The 21,278-nt window shown below is 43.8% G+C and overlaps 2 protein-coding genes across 2 annotated transcripts in view; one reads left to right on the top strand and one right to left on the bottom strand.

Moving 5' to 3' along the window:
• Positions 1–19,251, top strand: part of spidr (scaffold protein involved in DNA repair) — a gene marked incomplete at its 5' end in the record, with an annotated part of 33,299 nt that extends 14,048 nt beyond the window's left edge. Inside the window, 12 exons of the mRNA XM_079237699.1 lie at positions 2,270–2,474; positions 3,338–3,579; positions 11,354–11,512; positions 13,653–13,740; positions 14,196–14,336; positions 14,423–14,485; positions 15,037–15,235; positions 15,545–15,715; positions 16,891–16,984; positions 17,069–17,180; positions 18,164–18,220; positions 18,762–19,251. Of these exons, the coding sequence (XP_079093825.1) occupies positions 2,270–2,474; positions 3,338–3,579; positions 11,354–11,512; positions 13,653–13,740; positions 14,196–14,336; positions 14,423–14,485; positions 15,037–15,235; positions 15,545–15,715; positions 16,891–16,984; positions 17,069–17,180; positions 18,164–18,220; positions 18,762–18,881 (1,651 nt within the window). The 3' untranslated portion in view covers positions 18,882–19,251. The remainder of the gene's footprint in view (positions 1–2,269; positions 2,475–3,337; positions 3,580–11,353; positions 11,513–13,652; positions 13,741–14,195; positions 14,337–14,422; positions 14,486–15,036; positions 15,236–15,544; positions 15,716–16,890; positions 16,985–17,068; positions 17,181–18,163; positions 18,221–18,761) is intronic.
• Positions 19,252–19,318: 67 nt separating this feature from the next.
• On the bottom strand, positions 19,319–20,760 carry cebpd (CCAAT enhancer binding protein delta). The gene has a single exon (XM_079215485.1). It carries the CDS (start codon positions 20,561–20,563, stop codon positions 19,670–19,672), a length of 894 nt encoding a protein of 297 aa, XP_079071611.1. The 5' UTR covers positions 20,564–20,760; the 3' UTR covers positions 19,319–19,669.
• Positions 20,761–21,278: the final 518 nt, after the last annotated feature.

The following is a 21,278-nucleotide window of genomic DNA, read 5'->3' as shown; positions in this document are numbered from 1 at the left end:
GTGTCGCATGGGGGTTGGGAACAGTGCCCATGGACTGGCAGACCGGGGTGGTGGTTCCCATCTTCAAGAAGGGGGACCGGAGAGTGTGCTCAAACTATCGTGGTATCACACTGCTCAGCCTCCCGGGAAAAGCTTATGCCAGGGTGCTGGAAGGGAGGCTCCGACCGATTGTCGAACCTCAGATTCAAGACGAACAGTGCGGATTCCGTCCCGGTCGTGGAACAGTGGACCAGCTCTTTACCCTCGCAAGACTACTGGAGGGGTCCTGGGAGTTCGCCCAACCAGTCTACATGTGCTTTGTAGACCTGGAGAAAGCTTTCGACCGGGTCCCTCGGGGGTTTTTGTGGGGGGTGCTGCGGGAGTATGGGGTGCCGGACCCGTTGGCACGGGCCATCCAGTCTCTGTACGCCTGCAGTAGGAGCTGTGTTCGTATCCTCGGTAATAAGTCAGACACGTTCCCGGTGGGTGTTGGCCTCCGCCAGGGCTGCCCTTTATCACCGGTCCTGTTCGTGACTTTCATGGACAAGATATCTAGGCGCAGCCAGGGGGCGCAGAGGATCCGGTTCGGGAGTCTCGGGATCGCCTCTCTGCTGTTCGCAGATGATGTGGTCCTGTTTGCCTCCTCGGACCGTGACCTCCAGCATTCACTGGGGCGTTTTGCAGCCGAGTGTGAAGCGGCAGGGATGAGAGTTAGCGCCTCCAAATTTGAGGCCATGGTGCTCTGCCGGAAACCGGTGGATTGCTCCCTCCAGGTGGGGACAAACTGCCTACCCCAAGCGAAGGAGTTCAAGTATCTCGGGGTCTTGTTCACGAGTGAGGGTAAGGTGGAGCGGGAGATCGACAGACGGATCGGTGCGGCTGCAGCAGTAAAACAGGCGCTGTACCGGTTCGTCTTGGTGAAGAGGAAGCTGAGCCGGAAGGCAATGCTCTCCATTTACTGGTCGGTCTACGTTCCAACCTTCACCTATGGCCATGAACTCTGGGTTGTGACCGAAAGAACGAGGTCTCGGATACAAGCGCCTGAAATGAGCTTCCTCCGTAGGGTGGCCGGGCTCAGCCTTAGAGATAGGGTAAGGAGCTCGGACATCAGGAGGGAGCTTGGAGTCGAGCCGCTGCTCCTTCGTGTCGAAAGGAGTCAGCTGAGGTGGTTCGGGCATCTAGACAGGATGCCTCCTGGACGCCTCCCATTAGAGGTTTTCCACGCACGTCCAACTGGTAGGAGACCCTGGGGAAGACCCAGGACACGCTGGAGGGATTATATCTCCCGGCTGGCCTTGGAACGCCTCGGGGTCCCCCAGAATGAGCTGGAAAATGTTGCGGGTGAGAGGGAAGCCTGGGTCGGCCTGCTGAACCTGCTGCCACCGCGACCCGACCCCGGATAAGCGGTTGAAAATGGATGGATGGATAAACCTTCAAAGTTTGCATTAGACAACATTTAATTTGTACTCAGCCCAACCCAACTGTCAACTCACTGTAAATTATTATTCCAGTCACAGGGATCTTGTCTCTGAGTCAGTGATGAGACATCATCGCTCAATGATCCGTGTCACTTGTGGTAGAAATGTAATTCCCATAAACAACGTGACCTATAATTATCTATTGTTCAGGTTGTTTGATTTTCAGGCTCGGCACCACTCAGGTGTGTGTGTCATTTACCTTTTGTGAAACACATAACCAGAACTGTTTCCTAGATTTGAAATCTAAGCTGGTGAACGGTGACAAACGGGTGAAATTCAACACGAGAGCACTTCACGTACTTTGCATTTGATTTGGGTTTTTTTTTCTCCAGCGAGCTCTCGGCCTGTCTGATTGTAACGTCCGTTGAAGTGTGTTTTTTCCATACGTGATGTCACATTTGGAAAGAGTTTTAATCGAGCTGTGCGGCGCCACAAGGTGTCACTTATATGGAAACTGTACCTCCAGTAAAAAAGGACAAAAAGCGTCCGTTGTGTATTTCCCCATTGCCTCGGAGAAGGTTTTTGATCATTTACTGTGTGCTGGGTGGTACCTCGTAAAGAAACCTGTGGAGGTGGTTGGTAGCTTATCTGAGTTTGACATTCAGTCTCGAGCTCTCAGCCCCCCTACGTTTGTGCAATACTCCATTTAATGTTCTGTCAAATCTCAGCCGTTGCATCTGTTATCAACGCAATCACAACACAGACTGTTTCTCATTACCCAACGCCTTAAATATGTTTAATTTCATGGTAGAATGAAACAACAGCACCGAAACAACTGCTAACTCTAAAACTATATCTTTATCTCTTTGCAGGCAAAGTCTTTCTATCGAGGGCTTCAGCCGTGATACTATTCTGAACACGCACTTCAGTCAGAAAGTTTACTCTGCAACCAAACTGGCCAGTGTGTCCGTTCCCAGAGGCCTGCTCTCGGCAGAAAGATGCAACCCATATTCTTTGTGTAAGACGTTTGGACTACTGGAGGAATGCAGGACCACAGCGGAGATCGATGTCAAACATGTCAGTAGAATCACATGCCTTACATTTAGTTCCCCACTTAAAGATATACTGTATTCAGTAACTTACAGGTCATTTTAGACCCCAAACAAACTTGTATTAACCCGTCATATTACACGTAGTCTGTAACTAACTCTCAGCTGCTGTCACAGATGTCATCAGTTCAGGTTTAGTTATTGTGTGATAATTTAATTTTGTTTTGTTGGCACATAAACTAACCCATGAGGAGGCTTGTGTCAATTATCTTCATAAATGTAATCAATACAACAGGAACATTCAGTCTCTGAAGGATTATAATAAGTTTACAAGGTTTACATGCATGTTTGATTTCTTAAATCTGATTCTCTGTTTGCTGTAAACAAACACTAATAACTTATGGCAGCGAACTTCTGAAAAACATGGCAATATCGGCCACGCCCTCCTTTTTTATAGAGCAGATTTCTAATGCAGCATAAAGAAAAGGAGATGTTTGTGGTTATTGCTGCTCACTACCATGAGGTGTGTTGACAATGAACTTATACAAACGACTGTGTGGCGAGAAATGAAAAGCTGTGTTTATAAATAACAAGCACAGAGCATAGAGATGCAACTAAAGATTACTTTTATCATAAGTAGATTCCTTGTTGGGTTTATATCATATCAGAAAATAGTACCACTACTTCAAGGTAACATCTTCAAACGTATTGTTTTGTCTGATCGACTGTCTTTTATATTTTATTAAACTGAAGCATTTATTCATATTTAATAAGCTGAAACAGGCATTTTCCCTTAAAAATGACTCTTCTGCCAATCAACTAATTGATTACTTATCCAACCATTGCAGCTCTGAGGTGTAAAGTCTCATTTCCTCCCTCTCTTCTCCTCAGGTTGCCGCCTCCGGTTCTCTGTGCCGTTTTGGAGGTTTGGGAGTTTCAGCGAGACATTGCCTTTCTCTCCTGGAAGCCATTGAGGGTCTTGGCCAGGCTGGCTCTGTGGGGCAGGACGTGGAGGTGGTGGTCCAGAGAGTTTACTCCATCCCCATGCCTGACTGCTCTCCTGTGTCCATCCTCAAGCCCAGACTTCCCTCGAGGCCATCCTCGGATCCTCCTGCAGAAAAGGGCAAAACCAGGTACTGCTGGACCAGCTGATAATCGGCGGCCCAGCGAGGCTTTTAGTCCGACACTTGATGCCAAAAGAGAATCACATTTGTATCTCCTGTGTATGCGTCACTCCCACAATATAAATTACGCTTTTTGTGTGGGGGGGGGAATAAATAATTGCATGCTGGTTTCCTCGGTCTCAGGCCTCTCATGCTTCTCCGTGGTGGCACAATGTGTGTAAGTGGTCGAGCTATTGTTCACGGCGCAGCCGGCCCCACAAAGCGCTCACGCTGTCTCCAGCCATATGGCATTGCTTGACAAAGGACACAAACATTTCTAATTGAATCCAGCCCTCTGTGAGCAACTCGATCCAATTCTCGGGAAATGCAGCGCGATGTGTTCAGATGCTCGTGCTCCAGCAAGCCAGAGTTGAGTCGGTGCCCACTTGTTCTCTGCTGGGTGGAACAGGTTCGCAACAGCTCTGATTTTACCTTAACGCTATTAAGGAAACCAAAAGTATATTTGTACGGTTGTGAAAGTGTCACGACGCCCAGTCTTGGCGAGACAGAAATAGTTCAGTTGTTTGGACTCTTTTGTTTTAGCTTTGGTTACTATATCTGATGGTGGAGCCAAAACATTGTATTCATATTCATTGAGAAAAAAAAATCTCAAAATACTATAACATTAGTTTGTCATACATGATAGTAAACTGAATATTTTTGGGGTTTTGACTGTTGGTCAGACACAATAAGACATTTGAAGACATCAGCTTGGCCTGTATTGGGCATTTTATACCCTTTTGATTTTATCGGTTAATCAAGAAAAATGGTAAATTCAATATTCGCACTCTTTTTGTTTTGGTTGTGACTTTTGAAAACTGGGACATTTTAGTGTTTTTCATTTGTGAAGATTCTGGACTCCCAGTTTGAAACTGGGACATTCCCGTTCAAACCGGTTCGATCACCGTATGTTTGATTCTTTGGTGAAGCGTAAAGAGAGTTTATCGGACCTTTTTTCCACCAACAGCTGCCTGATGCGATTGGAAATGTTGAGCTGTTGTGGGCTGTAAAACCAAAAGAATGAGCTGAAAGACACAAACACTACAGAGTAGAGTTGTGTGTTGATTCACTGTGAGTTTCTCACTGCGTGGGACTAATTTCCCATCGCATTCTTTTTCTTATTGTTGATACAACAATATTGATTTCTGACTGCACCTTTTTTTTTAGAATGTCTTATTTTAATAATACAGGTGATATTTCTGTCCAGTGACGTGGAATCTGATCCCCTTCCTACAAAACAATGGCTAACTCTTAAGTGCGAGCTCTTCAGTGCTTCCCGTGTTATTGAAATGAGGTTCACTCAAGTGGTCTCATTATTGTTCCTGACTCAGTGAACGTCCTATTTGAAGCTAATCCAGCAAGCGTGACCTTAAATTGCCTGGCTCTCCCCGGGCTTGTTGTTTTTAGTTCTTTGCTGAGTAATAAAAGAGAAGCTTTGGTTCCTCTGAGCGGAGCGGCACGAGGGGCACTGTGTGGTGAAAGGAGAGCCCCAGTCAGCTGACCAGCTTCGGTTGTAATAAGACACTTTCTCCTGCCATGCTGCTTCTGCGGCTGGTAAACAAACGCCGCTCTCTGACCGGAAACGCTCCCTCACTGTCCTCCCGTTTTCTCTGAAAAGGCTGGAGGTTAGGAGGCGATCACGAGGGCCTGAATTCAAAATATGCGGAGCACTCTGCCTCCTTATTGTGACAGATTTTAAACAGCATCTGGGAAGTTATACTTCTAATAAGACACTTTTTTTATGTAAATGCTTTTCTTTTCTTTTCTAAAGTATAATAAGTTGCTTAAGTACACTTTCAGGGTTCTTACGGTCATGGAAAACCTGGAAAAGTCATGTCATTTTAAAATGGTTATTTCCAGTCCTGGAAAAGTTCTTGAAAAAATAAAATCCCAAAGGTTTCGGAAAGGTCATGGAAATTTATTATATTATCATGTTCATGACGTTCATTTAGGCCGAGTTTGAAATAATTAATGTGCTTTTAAAAGAAAGACGGTCAAAATATAAGCAGGCATACATACAGGCATCTATATAAATGTTTATTCTTTTAATCAAACTATTGTCTCTCATTCATTTGTGTCATTTAAGGTTTACTGTATGCTTTTGAATTCTCATTGTTAGTTTCAATACTACATTTTCTCACTTTTTCATGTATACACCGAATACATACATCACAAAATGTATGGTCATAGAAAGTTGGTTTAAAGTCATGGAAATCCATTGGTCAAAATGTGTATGAACCCTGACTTTTATACCTCTTTATAAGAAGCTTTGGTTGGAACAACAACAACAACGTCTCGGTATATTTAGTTGCCTATAGTACTTTTTCCAGGCTGCACGCCTGCTCTGCAGTGGTTTACTCTCCATCTCCACTTGCCCCATTCTGTATAAAGACGAGGACAGTGTGTACCTCTCATGTTGTCCCCAGCCTCTGACTCACTTCCTCTAGTCAGCATGCTTATTTGATCCTTTTGTTGTTTAGCCTCCATGTTAACAGACACATGGGAGGGAGGCCAGTGTGATATTTATGCCTGAAGAAGATGTTAAATTCCCGTAAATTCAGAGTAGAATAAACAAGGAGATTAACTGTTTGCAGGATGAGAGGAGAGGCTAGTTGTTTCTCTTTTTTTTCTTTTTTCTCCCTCTCTCTGTGGAGAAGGAACACAATGTGCTGCAAGGATCCTGTTACAACCGTGTTTATCGCTCCGCCTGCACCGATTGGTGGACAACACATAAGAAGGAATCCCGCCTGTCCACCCCCCCCACCAATGAGGCCTCTCTGCTGTGTTCTTAATGTGTGGGTCACTTACTTGTACGTTGCCAAGTAATGTGCGAGCGCACACAGCATATGTGTGTGTCTGTGTGTTTCTGTGTGTGTGGGGGTGTGTTTGCATAGGCTCCATGGATCTTAGTTCCTGGAAGAAAACCATAGTTGCTGAGAATTCTGTGATCGCTCACAATAACAAATTCCTAAAAATCTGTCTGAGAAAGAAGCCCGGCCAATGGCAGAAGATTTGTTGGGGTGTCAGAGGGTGTTTGAGGAAGTGGGGCTGTTAACGGGCAAAAAGGAGTGTCTGAGCGGGGGGGCGGTTGTTTACGTCAAGCTCGTACCACCAAGAGTCCCATCGCTTTGCTTTTCTTTTCTATCTGTCAAGTGTCATATCAGGTTTCATGAAGTTTTTGCTAGTTCAGACAAGCTGCTCTTAAAGTGATAGTGTATCTGTATTCCCACCAATGTGACCAGCAGATGTATTCATATTGTAGGCGGGGTCATGTTCATTTATTTATTTAGCCTGGTTCAAATGTATAGTCGTTGTAAACTCCTGGTTTCACACACAAGGATTACAACATTTTATTAATTTAGTTATATTTTATTTCTATTCAAAGTTGTATGTGCCTGTAGTAATAGTTAAAGGATAGCTCTGGTGTTTATGGCCTATATTTTTGTTATCGTCAACAAACCAACAATGAACTGATAGAGTGACTGTGGCTCAGTGGTGAGCAGGGTCGTCCTCCAATCAGAGGATCGGCAGTTCGATCCCCGGCTCCGCTTGCCCATGTCCATGTGTCCTTGAGCAAAGACACTTAACCCTAAATTGCTCCCGTAGCTGCACCTACGGTGTATGAATGTTAGATTGTCCTGATGTGGCACCTTGCATGGTAGCTCCTCTCATCAGTGGGTGAATGTAAAGCGTCTTTGAGTATTCAGAAAAGCACTATATATAATCAAAGTATTATTACAGACATGAAAATCCCTCACCTTTCGGCGAAATTCGCCGTTTTGAAAACAAAATAGGTAACCTACGTGAATGGTGTAGATCCGAAGAGTTTTTGTTTTTGGGAGAGAGGGGGGGGGGGGGGCGTCAACTGTCCGCCGTTTCTGAGATTGGAGTGGGACACAGAAAAAAACTGAGGTCGTGATCATCTTAGCAATAGAAGATCTTTGACGTGTCGAGTCTTGGCCAATCAGTGTTAAGATGTCTACAGCGGCTTCATTTCCCTCCCACCAGTTTAATAATAGCAAGCTAGTCACCTTGCTAACACATTAGCTAACGTTGTTGGAGAGAAAGCGAGTGAGATTACTGGCAGCGGAGAGTCCGTGGCAGCGTGTGACGTCAGACAGGAGAGCGGAGAGTCAGCGGCGCTGCAGTTCTACCTACCGACACCTGACTACATATAAGGAGAGGACAATGGAGATTTTATCCAACTTTTATTTTAATAAAAATAAATGAAATGAGTTTCCTCCGTAGGGTGGCCGGGCTACTGTTTATATTTAAGGGTTTAAGATCTACGTGTAGGAAAAAGTGTATCCTCCAGTTAATTCTAATCTATATAGTTATGCGGTTATAATCACTGTCACACAGAGAGAAGTGTGCATGTTCAGGTTTACTGGTGGAAACATTATTCAGTGTTCTAGACTAACAGTGACGTCTCCTCAAAGTAAAGTGGTATAACAGTATGACATAATATGGTCAAATAAAAAGGCTGGTACATTATACATATTATGGCATATAAGTGTAATATTATGAAGTGAAATGTAGTAGTAGCAAAACAATATTCAGTATAGTATAGCAGTATTGCATATTGTAAGTATTACAAAATATATACACACACACACTACCGTTCAAAAGTTTGGGGTCACTTAGAAATGTCCTTATTTTTCAAAGAAAAGCACTGTTTTTTTAGATAACATTACATTAATCAGTAATACACTATACATTGTTAATGTGGTAAATGACTATTCTAAGTGGAAACATCTGGTTGTTAATGAAATATCTATCTAGGTGTATAGAGGCCCATTTCCAGCAACTATCACTCCAGTGTTCTATGGTACATTGTGTTTGCTCATCGCTTAGAAGATTAATGGATGATTAGAAAACCCTTGTGCAATTATGTTAGCACAACTTAAAACAGTTATGCTGGGGAGAGAAGCTTTACATCTGGCCTTCCTATGCATAGCATCACATGTGTGGGTTCCATTGTACTCTCAAAATGGCCAGAAAAAGAGAAATTTCATGTGAAACTCGCCAGTCTGTTCTTGTTCCTGAAATGAAGGCTATTCCATGCGAGAAATTGCGAAGAAACTGAACATTTGTCTGGGCAACCCCAAACTTTTGAATGGTAGTGTGTGTGTGTGTGTGTGTGTGTGTGTGTGTGTGTGTGTGTGTGTATATACAGTATATGTACACTTGGGTATTGACAAAAGAAGAATTAAAACCCATAATGATCATAGTTTGTCAGCTTCTCGACGAGTGACGCTGTTCGGCACTGACTCGCCCGTCACTGCCCCCCCCGCCCTGCTGGTGTCACCTTTTCACCCCTCATGAGTTTGCAGGCCTGACTGTAAATGTTTGACCCAGTGACAGCATGAAATGGCTTGAATAATACTTAGTAAGGAGGCCATAATAATTTTTGACTCATGGCTGAAGTTAAGTTTCTCCAGCTCTCCCCAGGTTGGCAAAAAATGCATCTCAAAATGCATCAGATTGATGCTTTAAAATATGGAATATTACAATTTTTCTTACGGGGGAGCATGCCCCCGGACCCCCCCTAGAGGGGTAATATCCTTCTCACCCTTTTCACCCCTGACCCGTTTTCATGCCTGATTATTAAATTATTAATGAAAACGTTAACGCAGATTTGATCAAAGTCTGATCAATAAATAATGAGAACGATTGTTGGTGTCAGTCTATCGGGTCCTGTTTTCATCACAGAGTTCATCATAGGACAGGAGCCAGTTTCTCTCTCTAACTGTAGTAAATATAGTTTGTGTTCTTGAAAGAAGGTTTTAAGGAATTTCTTTTGATCCTGAGGCATTTTTTTGTCTGACTTGACAAAGTGTCCAACATGTCGATAAGGGATTAAAATGAACTGAGGTCTTAACCTAACTTTAAACTTGATATACGTGTGTGTGTGTGTGTGTGTGTGTGTGTGTGTGTGTGTGTGTGTGTGTGTGTGTGTGTGTGTGTGTGTGTGTGTGTGTGTGTGTGTGTGTGTGTTCAGCTCCACAGCATAGAACCTTCATAAAACATTCTTTGTCTCAGTGTTTATATTTTTCCAAGATGTACCACAGCTCTGATTTTGGATTGTGACTATAGCAAACAACTGAGAATAATCTTGTTGAAAACATTGGCCGACACCACCAGAAATCATGGCAGGAATGTTATTGAGATATCTTTTTCGAGGTCTCTCAAAACAAACGCAGACAGACCCCATGTTTACCAACACAGTACGTTTATAGACCCAATCAGGTGGTTGAAAACAGTCTCAAAACTATTTCCAAACGTCTGGGACGTACACATGCATGATGGGCACGCTGACAGTTCTTTGCTGCGTTTACCTCCTCCTCCTCTTCCCTGACTGTTGCTTCGCTAATGAGGAGATATGAACTCCACTGTTTACTCTCGGGGCTGGTACAGGGCTGTGTCTGGGCTTGACTGGCTGAAATACTGGAGCCTATAGCAGTTCCAGTTCCTCGCTCACTGGGAGCAGCAGAGTGCAGGAAGACGCGGCCTGACACCTTTTTGTGGGCCAAATCTTCAATGTATGCATTCCAATCCAGCCTCAGTGGCGTGCAGGTGCAGCCAGGACAAAAGACACAGAAGTTTTGCAAGTTCCCAAAAAAAAAAAAAAAACTTGAGTCAAGTGGCAAAACCTCAATTTACCAGTTGGTTTCCTTCCAGTTTGTGCGGTTGCTGTGATGCGCTAAAGGTTTTAACTTTTAGTTATTCTGATAACTTTTAGGGAGTTCTTCATGTTGGCGTAAAGGTTTAAGTTTGTGGCTGAAGACCTTGAAGATTAAATTGTCTCATTAAAAATGTTTGGGCCCTGAATTCACAAAGAATGTTTTGCTACTATCTGCCTCTTCTCACGGTCTGATTCACAAAAGATATTGCACTAATGTTGTTAAAGTGCGTACACCCCCATAACGTTTGGCAGCTGAGTGCAATTTGCCTTTTTTGTTTTGCATTTGATTGCAATGATCCATGCGGATTGGTAGAAAATGTTGCCTTAGCTTGAAGAACACATCAGGGAGAACGAGAAAAGGGAAACTGAAACGTTCAGATCTGCACGTAACGACAGCAGCTGATAAACACCAACAGAACATGTAGGTGTGTTTTATTATTTACGTCAACCATTTTACTGAAGTTACTACAGAATCATTCGGCTGCAGTTAACACGGTCACCAGTTAACACGGTCACCAGTTAACACGGTCACCAGTTAACACGGTCACCCGTTGCCCTGAATTCTGTAGAACTCGAGTCCGCTGTTGGAATATCGATTCGAACAACAGAACATTTTGATGCCGTTAACGGTTTAAATTCAACGTTAAAAGCTTGCTGACTCGTCTGGATTCCACATCTGTTACCAACATACTTTCTTTCCTCTTTGCATAATCAACGTCATCACAGTTTATGGATATTTGGCAGCAAAAGATTATTTTTCAATGAAATACTGATCTATACATACATTTAAAGGTACCATGTTGAGTTTTTGACCACACAGTGTGTTCCAGTTTAGTTGGTGTTGTTGAGTAATGGCGCTATACAGATCTGCTGCTTGTTTCACACTATTCTACACAAAAAAGCTGTGAAGATGGCGGCTGCTAGCAAGTAAACACGGATGTAAACAATACGCACGTTGTGTTTTGGTGAAAGAATATAGAATATAAACTGTCTAACACGATTAAGAAGTACTCGTATTAACATCAGTGTATCAAACCAGTGTCATTGTGTCTTTCCCAGGCTCTGTGTGCTTGTCCAGGATAGCTACGGGATGTTCAGCGTGGTCCAGCTCCACTTCCTGCCCTGCAAGGACGACCTCCACAAGTACTGCCACGAGTGGCAGGGGAGGACCTGCCTGCTGAGGAGCGTTAAAGTGGTGCGGCGGGCCACTCGAGAAAGGTTCGAGTGACCCACACAGCTTTTCACCTGAATTTCATCCCAGAGCCAACTTCAACCGGAGACCGGTACCAATCTGTGATATGGATTTCTGCTCTGTGTGAGGTTATCTTATCTGTCTACTTGGCCATCTGGAGCAACAACCCTGGGTGAATGCCTCAGGGCCTTGTGCTGTGGAGGCACCGGGGCCTCAAGCCAAACCATCGCACATTGGATTTAGTGTCTAATGTGTGAATCTCAGGTAGTTTAAACTGCAGCAAATCCCCCATTTTTATGCCTGAATGCCCTTCTGAAATACTAACCGCCACATTAGCAATCCAATGAGAGAAAGCAGCTCGTCTGAACCAGATTATGCTGTCCTGCTGGCAGTGTGACTGTGTTTACATGTAAAGTGATACGAGGGGCACGGCACGCTCTGTGTCCCTTGTGAGTTTCCATAGTCAGGATCCCAGATTAGATGCAGTTAGAAGAACTGACATGGGAACATTTAGAGACCGACTTGGGGGTATGTTTACATCCTCGGTATTTTCAGTGCCACCGCAGCCTATAATGTCTCTGGAGGTTTTCTGTGGTGGGACTGTGATGGATGGGCTATCTCCACCGCTCACACATGGAGCTATCTTACTCGCTCAAGTGGAAAAGCACGTTGGCCTGGTTTGGGTAAATAAGGCATTCATTCGTCTTTTTTCCCCCAGTTTCTTAGAAGCAGTAAATATATGGAAATCTAAACCAATCACACAAAGTAAACCGTGTGGGAGTAGTTTGACAGTTTGGCGATCAGGGTTATTTGTCTTTTTCCCAGGGGTAGATGAGATGATTGATACAAGTCTCATGTCTGTGTGGTTAACATGAAGCTCCAGCTTAGCATAAAGATGTGGTAGCATGGGAGTCAGCTAGCCTGGCTGTGTCCAAAGGTAACACCACAATTCCCCTTTTTATTACTCCTTTTTATCTGACTGAAACAAACACAATATCACGTGAAACTTATTGAGCTTGAGAGCATATTTACTTACTTTTGGACAGAGCCGTGCTACCCTTTTGCCCTGTTTCTAGTCTTTATTTTAAGCTAAGCACAAAAAAAGAAGTGAGTAAGCGTAATTTCCAAGATGTCAAACTACTTCTGTAAGAATATAAGTCGTCGAGGGGTGTATGGTTTCTAAACAAACAAGAGGCCGCCCTGGAACCTGTGTGTGAGCAGTGTGTCATGTCAATATTGCCCTTTATGGTGAGACGGTATTTTCACAGAAAAGCTACCTATTCTTGGCTGCATGTTGACTAAAAAAGAAAAGCCGTACTTGAAACTTTGTCCAGACAAACAAAGAAGTGAGCTCCGTATGAAAACCGGAGCAAGTTGAATGATTTCTGTTTGTGGTTACTCATCCTTGAGCTGGCCTCACTGGACTTGAATGGGCTGCAGAACCAGTTCCACACAAAGAAACCCTGTGATTACAGGCCGACTAAACAGGTTTTCAACCGCTGTCTGATATGACGGCGCACACTCATGGTTGAGTTACTAACTTTTACACCCCCCCCCATGAACTCAACGTGTTCCTCTTGGAAAGGAGTCGGTGAATCAAGAGTTTGCCGGGTTCAGTAGTTGCTACCTGTTTAGTCCTTCCCGTATTGTTTAGCTGGAAATGAAACGTCACAAAAGCCCATTGAGTGTGCTCTAAATTCAATCTGTCGTTGCTGGGATTAAGAACGTGGGTGGAAGAAAACAAACGTCACTAATTGAGCGTTTTTAAACTTCAGCTGTCAAAGATCAATTGAAATTGTTTTTCTAAACCTTGTGGTTTTTTTGCGTCACAATGATATTGTGATTGTACGTGGGGGTTGAACTTTTTTTTCCCCACACTTCAGTATCTCAAAACCTGCTTGTAAAAACGTCTTTTTTTTTTCTGAGTGTATGTGCTCTGCCAGCCCAAGCATGCTCTCTGCCAATTTGTTCGAACAAGCTCTGTCTTAACAGATCTGAGTTTCAGGGAAGTGAAACTGGCTGTGAAAGCTCTTTATCTTCCCGTTAAAGTCCCTTATTCACCAGTTTCTCCTGCTCCCCTACCCCACCCTTTTCAGTGCCACTTTCCTTACTCTTTTTTTCCATTTTGTTTTCATGTCTTCTCCTTTTTTTGTGTCTCACTCTCAGGAGCACCAGGCTTTTCAGCTTGATAGACAGTCTATGGCCCCCAGTGATGCCTCTTAAAGATCATGGAAACACACCTAGTATGTGCAGTGTAAGTTCTCTCAGACAGGAATCGATGCACCATCAACATGCTTTTGGTTTGGGAATATGTTCTCTGAAACGGCTGACTGATTTTACTGATGAAGCCCTTCAATGTATTCAATGTATTGACGTCAAACCCACAGAACATGAAGATATTCAACGACATCTCACTAAAGAAGCAGGAACTAGATAATTATTGGTCTTTTGTCCCTAAAATAAATTCACTTCAATGATTGTTGATTATTTTTCTGTCTGAGTAATCATTAGTTGTTGTTTCTTAACAAGAAAAACTCCACACGGCACCTTTTTTTAATTTACAGCCTTTCATTTGCAATAAAACAGAACCTCTGTACAGTAATGCTGAAACCGTTGTTGCACACATCCAGAGATGAACCAAGTGAAAAGTATGGTGGCCTGGAGAGCCTTAAACCAGATTTTCTTTAACATGAATATCTCTTTTAATAGGAAAGTATACCTGCCGGTGCGGCTCCAAGTTTCTGCTACCTACTGTCTGGTCAGGAGAGCTCGGTTCAACCGGCTAAGGAGCAAACGGTGTCGCCGCTTTACATTCCTCCCACTAAACAAACCTTACGAGACATACTGCAGGTGACCGTTTTCTCTCTCACACACACACGAATATGAGATTGTGCTAATTCATCTTAATTTCTTAATTAATCCTTTTGTTTTTTTAGGGTGATCGTAATACCTGTCGCTGCAGTTTTGTCGCTACTGTTCTGTACAAGAGAAAAATGCAGGTACTTTTTAAATTTTTTTATTATTATTATCCATGAAGAAATTAACAATTTTAATTTTACTTCAGTAGAACACGATAAACTCTGTCTTCTAGAGCTCCTCAGTCATCCTTTTTGAGATCATTTCAGCCAGCAAACTGATAAGATTGAGCTCTGACGTCGAGAGCCGTGCTCATATCGCTGCGTGTATGTCAGCCGGTGAGCGGCCCGGACGTTCTCTACCATTGATTGGTGAGACCTTTAAACTTTGACCAAGATGAGATAACATCTCCAAACAAAGTGGACTTTGCCTCGTGCTCACACCACTGAAACACAGATACACATTTGAGTGTTTTTGCTCTGCTAACCTAAGCAAAGGGTGTGTAGCTTGTTGAATGAATAATCTTGTCAAAGCTGTTTTCAGGTGATCTTTTTTCTTTCTTTCTTTCTTTTTTTTTGAGGCAGAAATGACTAGTTTTAGTTTTGTAAAGTTTCCTTGTAAAATGTCTCTTTCTAGGTCATTCTGTTTCCAAGTAGTTCTCTAAGTGTTCCTTTTTTGTGTTTTTGTATTTCAGAGTAGTGATGTAGGCCAGGGTGAGGTTTGGCTGGTGCTGACAGACCCCAGTCTTCAGGAGGATCGGCCCGAGAGGCCCCGCTGGCGAACGGTGGCCCTGTGTGTCAGCACTTCCTGTGCGCTCACTTCCTCTGTCCTCGAATCCCTAAACTCCCCCGCCGCCTGTCGCATGTCATTCAGAGATGTCATCAGAGAACACGGTAGAGCTTTGACGTGACCTGACATGACATTCATGCCATCCGACCGCCGTGTCATGAGCTGTGCACATGTCACCCAAACAGTGGTGGAAAGTCAAAAGGCACATTTACTAAATTACAACATGGAGATTCTTGTCCTTTTACTTTAGCATTTCCATTTTCTGCTACTTTATACTTTGAATTTAATAAATCTCAGAGGACAATATTTAGCTTCTCCTGAACTAGTCTGCTGCCTTGGGGATGGACACAATCCGAGCTCTAGTTTGATATATATTTCTTTGTGGAGTAATATTTCCAACTTTCCAAACCTAGGTGTTCTCTTGTGTGTGGAGCAGTCCGTTGTTGGGATGGGCTCTGTGGACCCTGATGGCGATCTCAAGTCCTCGGCCAGACCTGAGCCTCGGGCGGAGACCCTGCCCCAACCTGTGAGACTGGATCCCCTGAGTCCTGAGATCACACCCAACTCCGTCTGCTCTCTCTCGGGTCAGTTTCTCCCTTTTCACCGATTCCTGTGGCTATCACTGGATTCCTGCAGAACAGGCTCGATGGGTTGTTTTCTCAGCGGAAGACACCTACTAGTTTTTCCTCATACGTGAGTTTACAGCTCAGCTGGAGGCCTTGATGTGGCTTCAAGGCATCACTTTTCCTGCCGTTTGTTGTTGTTCAATGTCCTCAGGCTGTCATTGTTTAGGACTTTATGAAACAAAAACACATGGAATTGTGTTGAATTCCAATCATTTCCCACGTCATTTTGTCAGTAAAAACAACATGTCGGCTCCCCATAAGGCTTTTTATAGTTGAGATGAGTTATTAGTTACAGATTGAAGGAACATTCCATTGTTTCCCCCGAATGTCTGTCACATACACTCAGTTGGTGCTTTTTTTCTTTACGTTGATAAGCTTTGTCCTATTTGCTGACATCAAATATGTTGGGAAAACTTTTTGCAACAAAATGAAAGTCCTGCTTTGCGGTTTTTGTGAATTTGTCCTTTTGCTTTACTTTCTTTGAGTCTTTCCAATTATGTAAATGTGGTGCAGAAAGAAAAGAAGAAGACAAACGCAGCGTGAAACGGATAACAATCTGCATCTGTCGACTTCGTGTCACAGTTGAGGGCAAAGATCAAACTGTGAGCCCTCTTGGTTCTGGGCCCTCTGGCCGAACATGTTTGGTCAGGTGGCTGGAAAAAAATAAAACAAACTTATCTTTTGCACTCGTACACGGATACTATCTTCTGGAAATTACAAGTGGAAAAAAAAATATGTGCAAGTGCAATTTATCGGCGTTAAATTCGGTATCTCACTTCTGGCTGGTTTGCGTTTGTGGAGCAGCAGCTCTGGATGTTAAATGAGACGGTGTTCAAGCTGGGAGCACTCTGCTGCGGTTATCACGGCCATCTCAGATAAAAATGAAAGGGATGTGTTTATCTCCTACACCCCCTCACAAACGTACCAACACTTTGAAACTTATGTAGATCATATATCAGTTTCTTCTAGTTAGGCGTCAGTGTTTTTCTTTTGAAAATAACTTAAAATGTAAATAACATTGATGATAAAAGACGGGCGAATAAAAGTAAAGCCAAGTTGAACGGTTCAGTGGGTTTTTCAAGATGTTTTTGTGCATGTTAATATAAGAATGTTAACACTTTAATTGTCTGCAGGAGTGATAGTCGGTGTGGATGAGACCGCTGCTTATTCCTGGCCGGCCTGCAACCACTGTGGAAGTGACGACTTGGAGATGTTACCTGAAAGGCCGTAAGTTCTCAAGTTGAATCCAGAATTAGTCTTCGTGCAAACAATCATCAAGGCAAAGTCACAAGTTTCTTTTCTTTTCCACAGTCAGAACTTCCACTGTGTTTCTTGTAAGTCGTCAGTGGACAAACCGGACACGAGGATTAAGATGGAAGTGTTCCTGAGTTCTTCATTAAGTAATTGCACTTTGAAGGTCAAGGTGAGAACAGTGTTAATGGGTTTTTCAATGTGCATTTGACTGTATCACGCTTCAAACTGCTTCAGGGCTGATTAAGTATTATTTTACACAGTAGCTCAACATTGTACACGTAGCTCGCAAGTATTTAAAGGAGTAGTTTTTTGGGGAATATGCAAATTTGCTTTCTTGCCGAGTTAAATGAGAAGCTTGATGACATGTTTGTGAAATATGAAGCTCCATCCAGCAGCCTTAGCTTAGCTGAAGCTCAATAATTACCATGTTATATTAGCATTCGTTTAATCTGTGTAAAAGTGGGGACTGTGTCAGGCTATTTCTTGGTTCAGGCCTATAACTTCCTGGAGTCTCCACTTTCTTTCTGGGAATTTCTCCCCGGCTTTCTTGGTCGGCGGATATTGTTACCCTCTGACAGAGACACATGCTAGCTGTCTCCAGTCTTTGTGCTAAGCTAACTGACTGCTTCACATTGATGCTACAGACGTGGTTTCGATTTACTCATCTAATTCTTGGCAAGAAAACAAATGGCTTTTCCCCCAAACATTAAACTATTGCTTTTAGCTGAATAAAAAGCTTCAGTGAAAATAAATGTAATATCAGAAGATTGACAGTACAAAGAGCACTATAGTGGTCCGAGAGTGGACAGGCTGGGTTCAAACCTGTTGGACAAACAAGCATCAGTCTTGTTGAAGTGTCCTTGAGCAAGATGCTTAATCTGTAGATTCCTGCATATTAAAAATACTTCATAACTTAAAATCCTTCACTGCATCTGCATGACAGCGTTGCTATTATGTGTAAAACCTGCTGCGAATTTATCAGAAAACTAAGTGAGCCAAACTGATAAAAAAGGAGCAGCGCTCTTATCAGCCAACTGATATTTCAGCCTCCTATCAGTCTATTACTCACCAGCATTTGTTTTTCATTTACAACATTGAGGCGATAATTAAAAAGACATTTATGACTCTAAACCGTTTCATTTCTACCGACAGCTGCAGCAGAAGACGATCACGTCGATCCTAAACACTGCGGCACTGAACGGTCATGAGGTGGGCTCGCTTTTACAAACTGTTATGTAACTCTGGGCCTCAGTGCTCGCTGCATTCTAGTGTCAATATGTCTCGAAAGCACTGTCATCTGTTCATGTCTAGGGGATAAAGCCTGTTCTGTTCGGAACACACACAAAAATAACCTGAGTCATGCTCGTCTCTTAAACAGTTAAAAAGACTTTGCCGCCAAAAATACTGACGTGATCTCCCACCCACTCTTGTATGTAGTGATAGTTTTTTAAAGTTTGCATGCAGGTTTTATGCTGGAGATATTATAATAATAACTTTCCTATAAAAATACTTGTGCAAATAGTGTTTTTTGCATTGATTATGTTGACCAGGGGAACTTGTGAGTGCAGAATTAATTCTTAGATCAACAGAAAATGCTGCTGACCAATGTGGAGGGGTGCAAAGGTCGGCGCTTTACGTGCACTCAAATATTCTTTGCAACTTCAGCTAGTTTAAGAACTATATTTAAGAAAGCATGCACAGTTAGTGTGGGGGTTGTGTTTTAAACTGATAAATAAATGGTTTGTTTCAGTTCCCAGGTTACGATGTAGAGAATGTCCTGGGAAAAGAGGTGGGCCCCCTCGTCGTTTACGTCCGAGTCGTCTCCAGGAAACCTGCCCTCTGGATCGGCCTGGAAGAAATCTGCCTCTGAGTCTGTCAGGGGTGGGAAGCTAATGATATCAATCCTCAGGCCCCAGTTGGCTCCAAGGATCTGCACAAGAGGCCTCAGGCTGAGCCAGTTCAGCCTCCTCCCCCCACCACCCGCCTCCCTGACAGCTTGACGCTGAAGTGAACGGGCTGCAAGAAGACAAGGTCTTGTTTGTGTTAACGATATGTGATCCTGTGGACCAGCGGTTGACAGCCCAAGGGTGGACCGGTGGCATGCAGTCTGTCAAAGCAGCCCACGCGGTTCATCAACTGGGACTCTTGACTTTAAACACATTTTAAGTGGTTTAAAAGTCCCCCCTCTCATCTACCTCTGTATTTAAGATTACTTTCAATAAAGTTGGATTTTTGCTGACTTTACATTCCATTTCCTGTTGCACTCTCACTTCCCTCAACATATAGTAAACTGCACAGACTACTCACACACCAGGATTTTTTTCTGCACCTTTTCAGCAATTTTATTATAGATTCCATAAACAAATGTTTTCAAGGGTTTTCATACAAACTATATAAAAGATCATGCTCTGGCTCTTATACAAAGTTTGGAATTATAACATGTACCATATCAGGTATAATAACATCATGTAAATGCAGTGGTAAAATAATTTAATACAGACAAAATTCCCACAAAAAAATATGGCAGCAACATCATATATATATTTTTTCCAGTGCCATTATGGTAAGCTTAAAATACATCTGGTACAGATGGTAAAAAAAATAAATGTCTGTTGAGGTATGTCTCCTAATAGCTCAGTCCGTGGGTTCATGAATCCGTCACCGGCTCAACGCACTCGTGGAGCCCGCAAAGGACGAGCCGGGCATCTGCTTGAAGAAGTCTCGGAGCCCGGAGAGCTCTCTGGTGAGCTGATCGATAGTTTTATGGAGTTTATCGTTGTCAGAGCTCAGTTCGAGCAGCTTGTGCTGCATATCCACGTTGCGCCTCTTGGCTTTGTCCCTGCTTTTCCTCACGGCTATGTTGTTCCTCTCGCGCCTCTGTCGGTACTCCATGCTGTACCGGTCCACCTTCTTCCCCTTCTCCCTGCCGACTTTACGCGGGGAGGACCTGGCCGAGCTGCTGGAGCTGGACAGCGGCTCCGGGGTGGTGGGGGGAGTCGGCTGCCCCGTCGTGAGGCTGACGGACGTCTGCGCGCAGCTCTCGATCTGCGACGGCAGAGACGAGGACGCGTCGCTGTCACTCCAGTCGGACTCCTGCTTGATGGGCGCGCAAAACGCCCCTTTATCCACCAACCCGCCGACGTCCGCTTTCCTCTCCGCCGCTGCGTACTGCTGCATGTCGCCCGGCATCGCGGGGCTCTGCATGTTGTAGAAATCCAGCTTCTCCTGCTTCACGGTGTTGAACAGGTCGAGGAAGAGCTCGTCGTTGCACAGCTCCAAGTTGGGCACCGCGGTCATGGACTCGATGTACTGGCTGAAGTCGATGGCGCTCTCGTCGTCGTACATGGCGGTGGCGGTGCTCAGCTCCACCATGGAGCCGTCCTCGGCCGCGCCGTCGACCCTGTGGTGGTTGTTGTTGTTGCCAGGCTTGCAGAGCCCCATCTGCGGGGCGCCCTGCTTGGCAGTCTCGTAGAAGTTAGCAGGCTCCATCGCCCAACTCATGTTGCATCGTGGAGACACGCAGTGAGAGTCCAGGCTGTATATGTCACACATGAACTCTGGTTACTTGACCCACGTGGTTTTAGGAAGTGTATATATATATATATATGAACTTGTTTAAAAACGTGACAGCACGGTAAACCTTGCAAGTGGCTTTTCACTATCTGCGCACGCGCCTTGCTCCAATTTTGAAAAAAAAAATTGTGTATATATATATATATATATATATGATAGTAATCTTCTTCTCGCAACACTTGACACTTCTCTGGAGCGGCTGTACTTTCGCGCAGTGTTTTTGTATCGTTTCCCCCGCTGACGTCACACGCACCGCCCTCTCACGAGCCAGTCAAGTCAAAACGGAGGTCACGTGGTGTCCGTTGACTTCCCATTTGAGGAGAGAGAGGCGTGTTGCTCGTGCCTCCCCACTTTTTACTACGAGAGTATGAATGGTGCGGAGTTGTTTACATGCTGAGGGCTCTGGGTAGAACTTTAAATGATTAAAACAGCGATGGAAGAAGTATTCAGACTATTTACTCGAGTAAAAGTAGTAATATTACTAGTAAACAGTACAAAGTAAAAGTGCAGAAGTATTATCGGAAAGATGTACTTAAAGTATCACAACTAAAATGACGTATAATGCAGAAGGTGTTACAGTATTTCACTGAATCCTTATTACTAATGCATTAACATATATAAGCGATACTTTAATGTTGTAGCTGGTCCAAGTGTTGCTCATCGTTACTACTTTATTTACTAAGTAGTAGTATTC

Source organism: Taurulus bubalis (assembly GCF_910589615.1).
Source record: "Taurulus bubalis genome assembly, chromosome: 1".
Taxonomy (NCBI): Eukaryota; Metazoa; Chordata; class Actinopteri; order Perciformes; family Cottidae; genus Taurulus; species Taurulus bubalis.
This window is presented reverse-complemented; position numbering and strand designations above follow the sequence as displayed.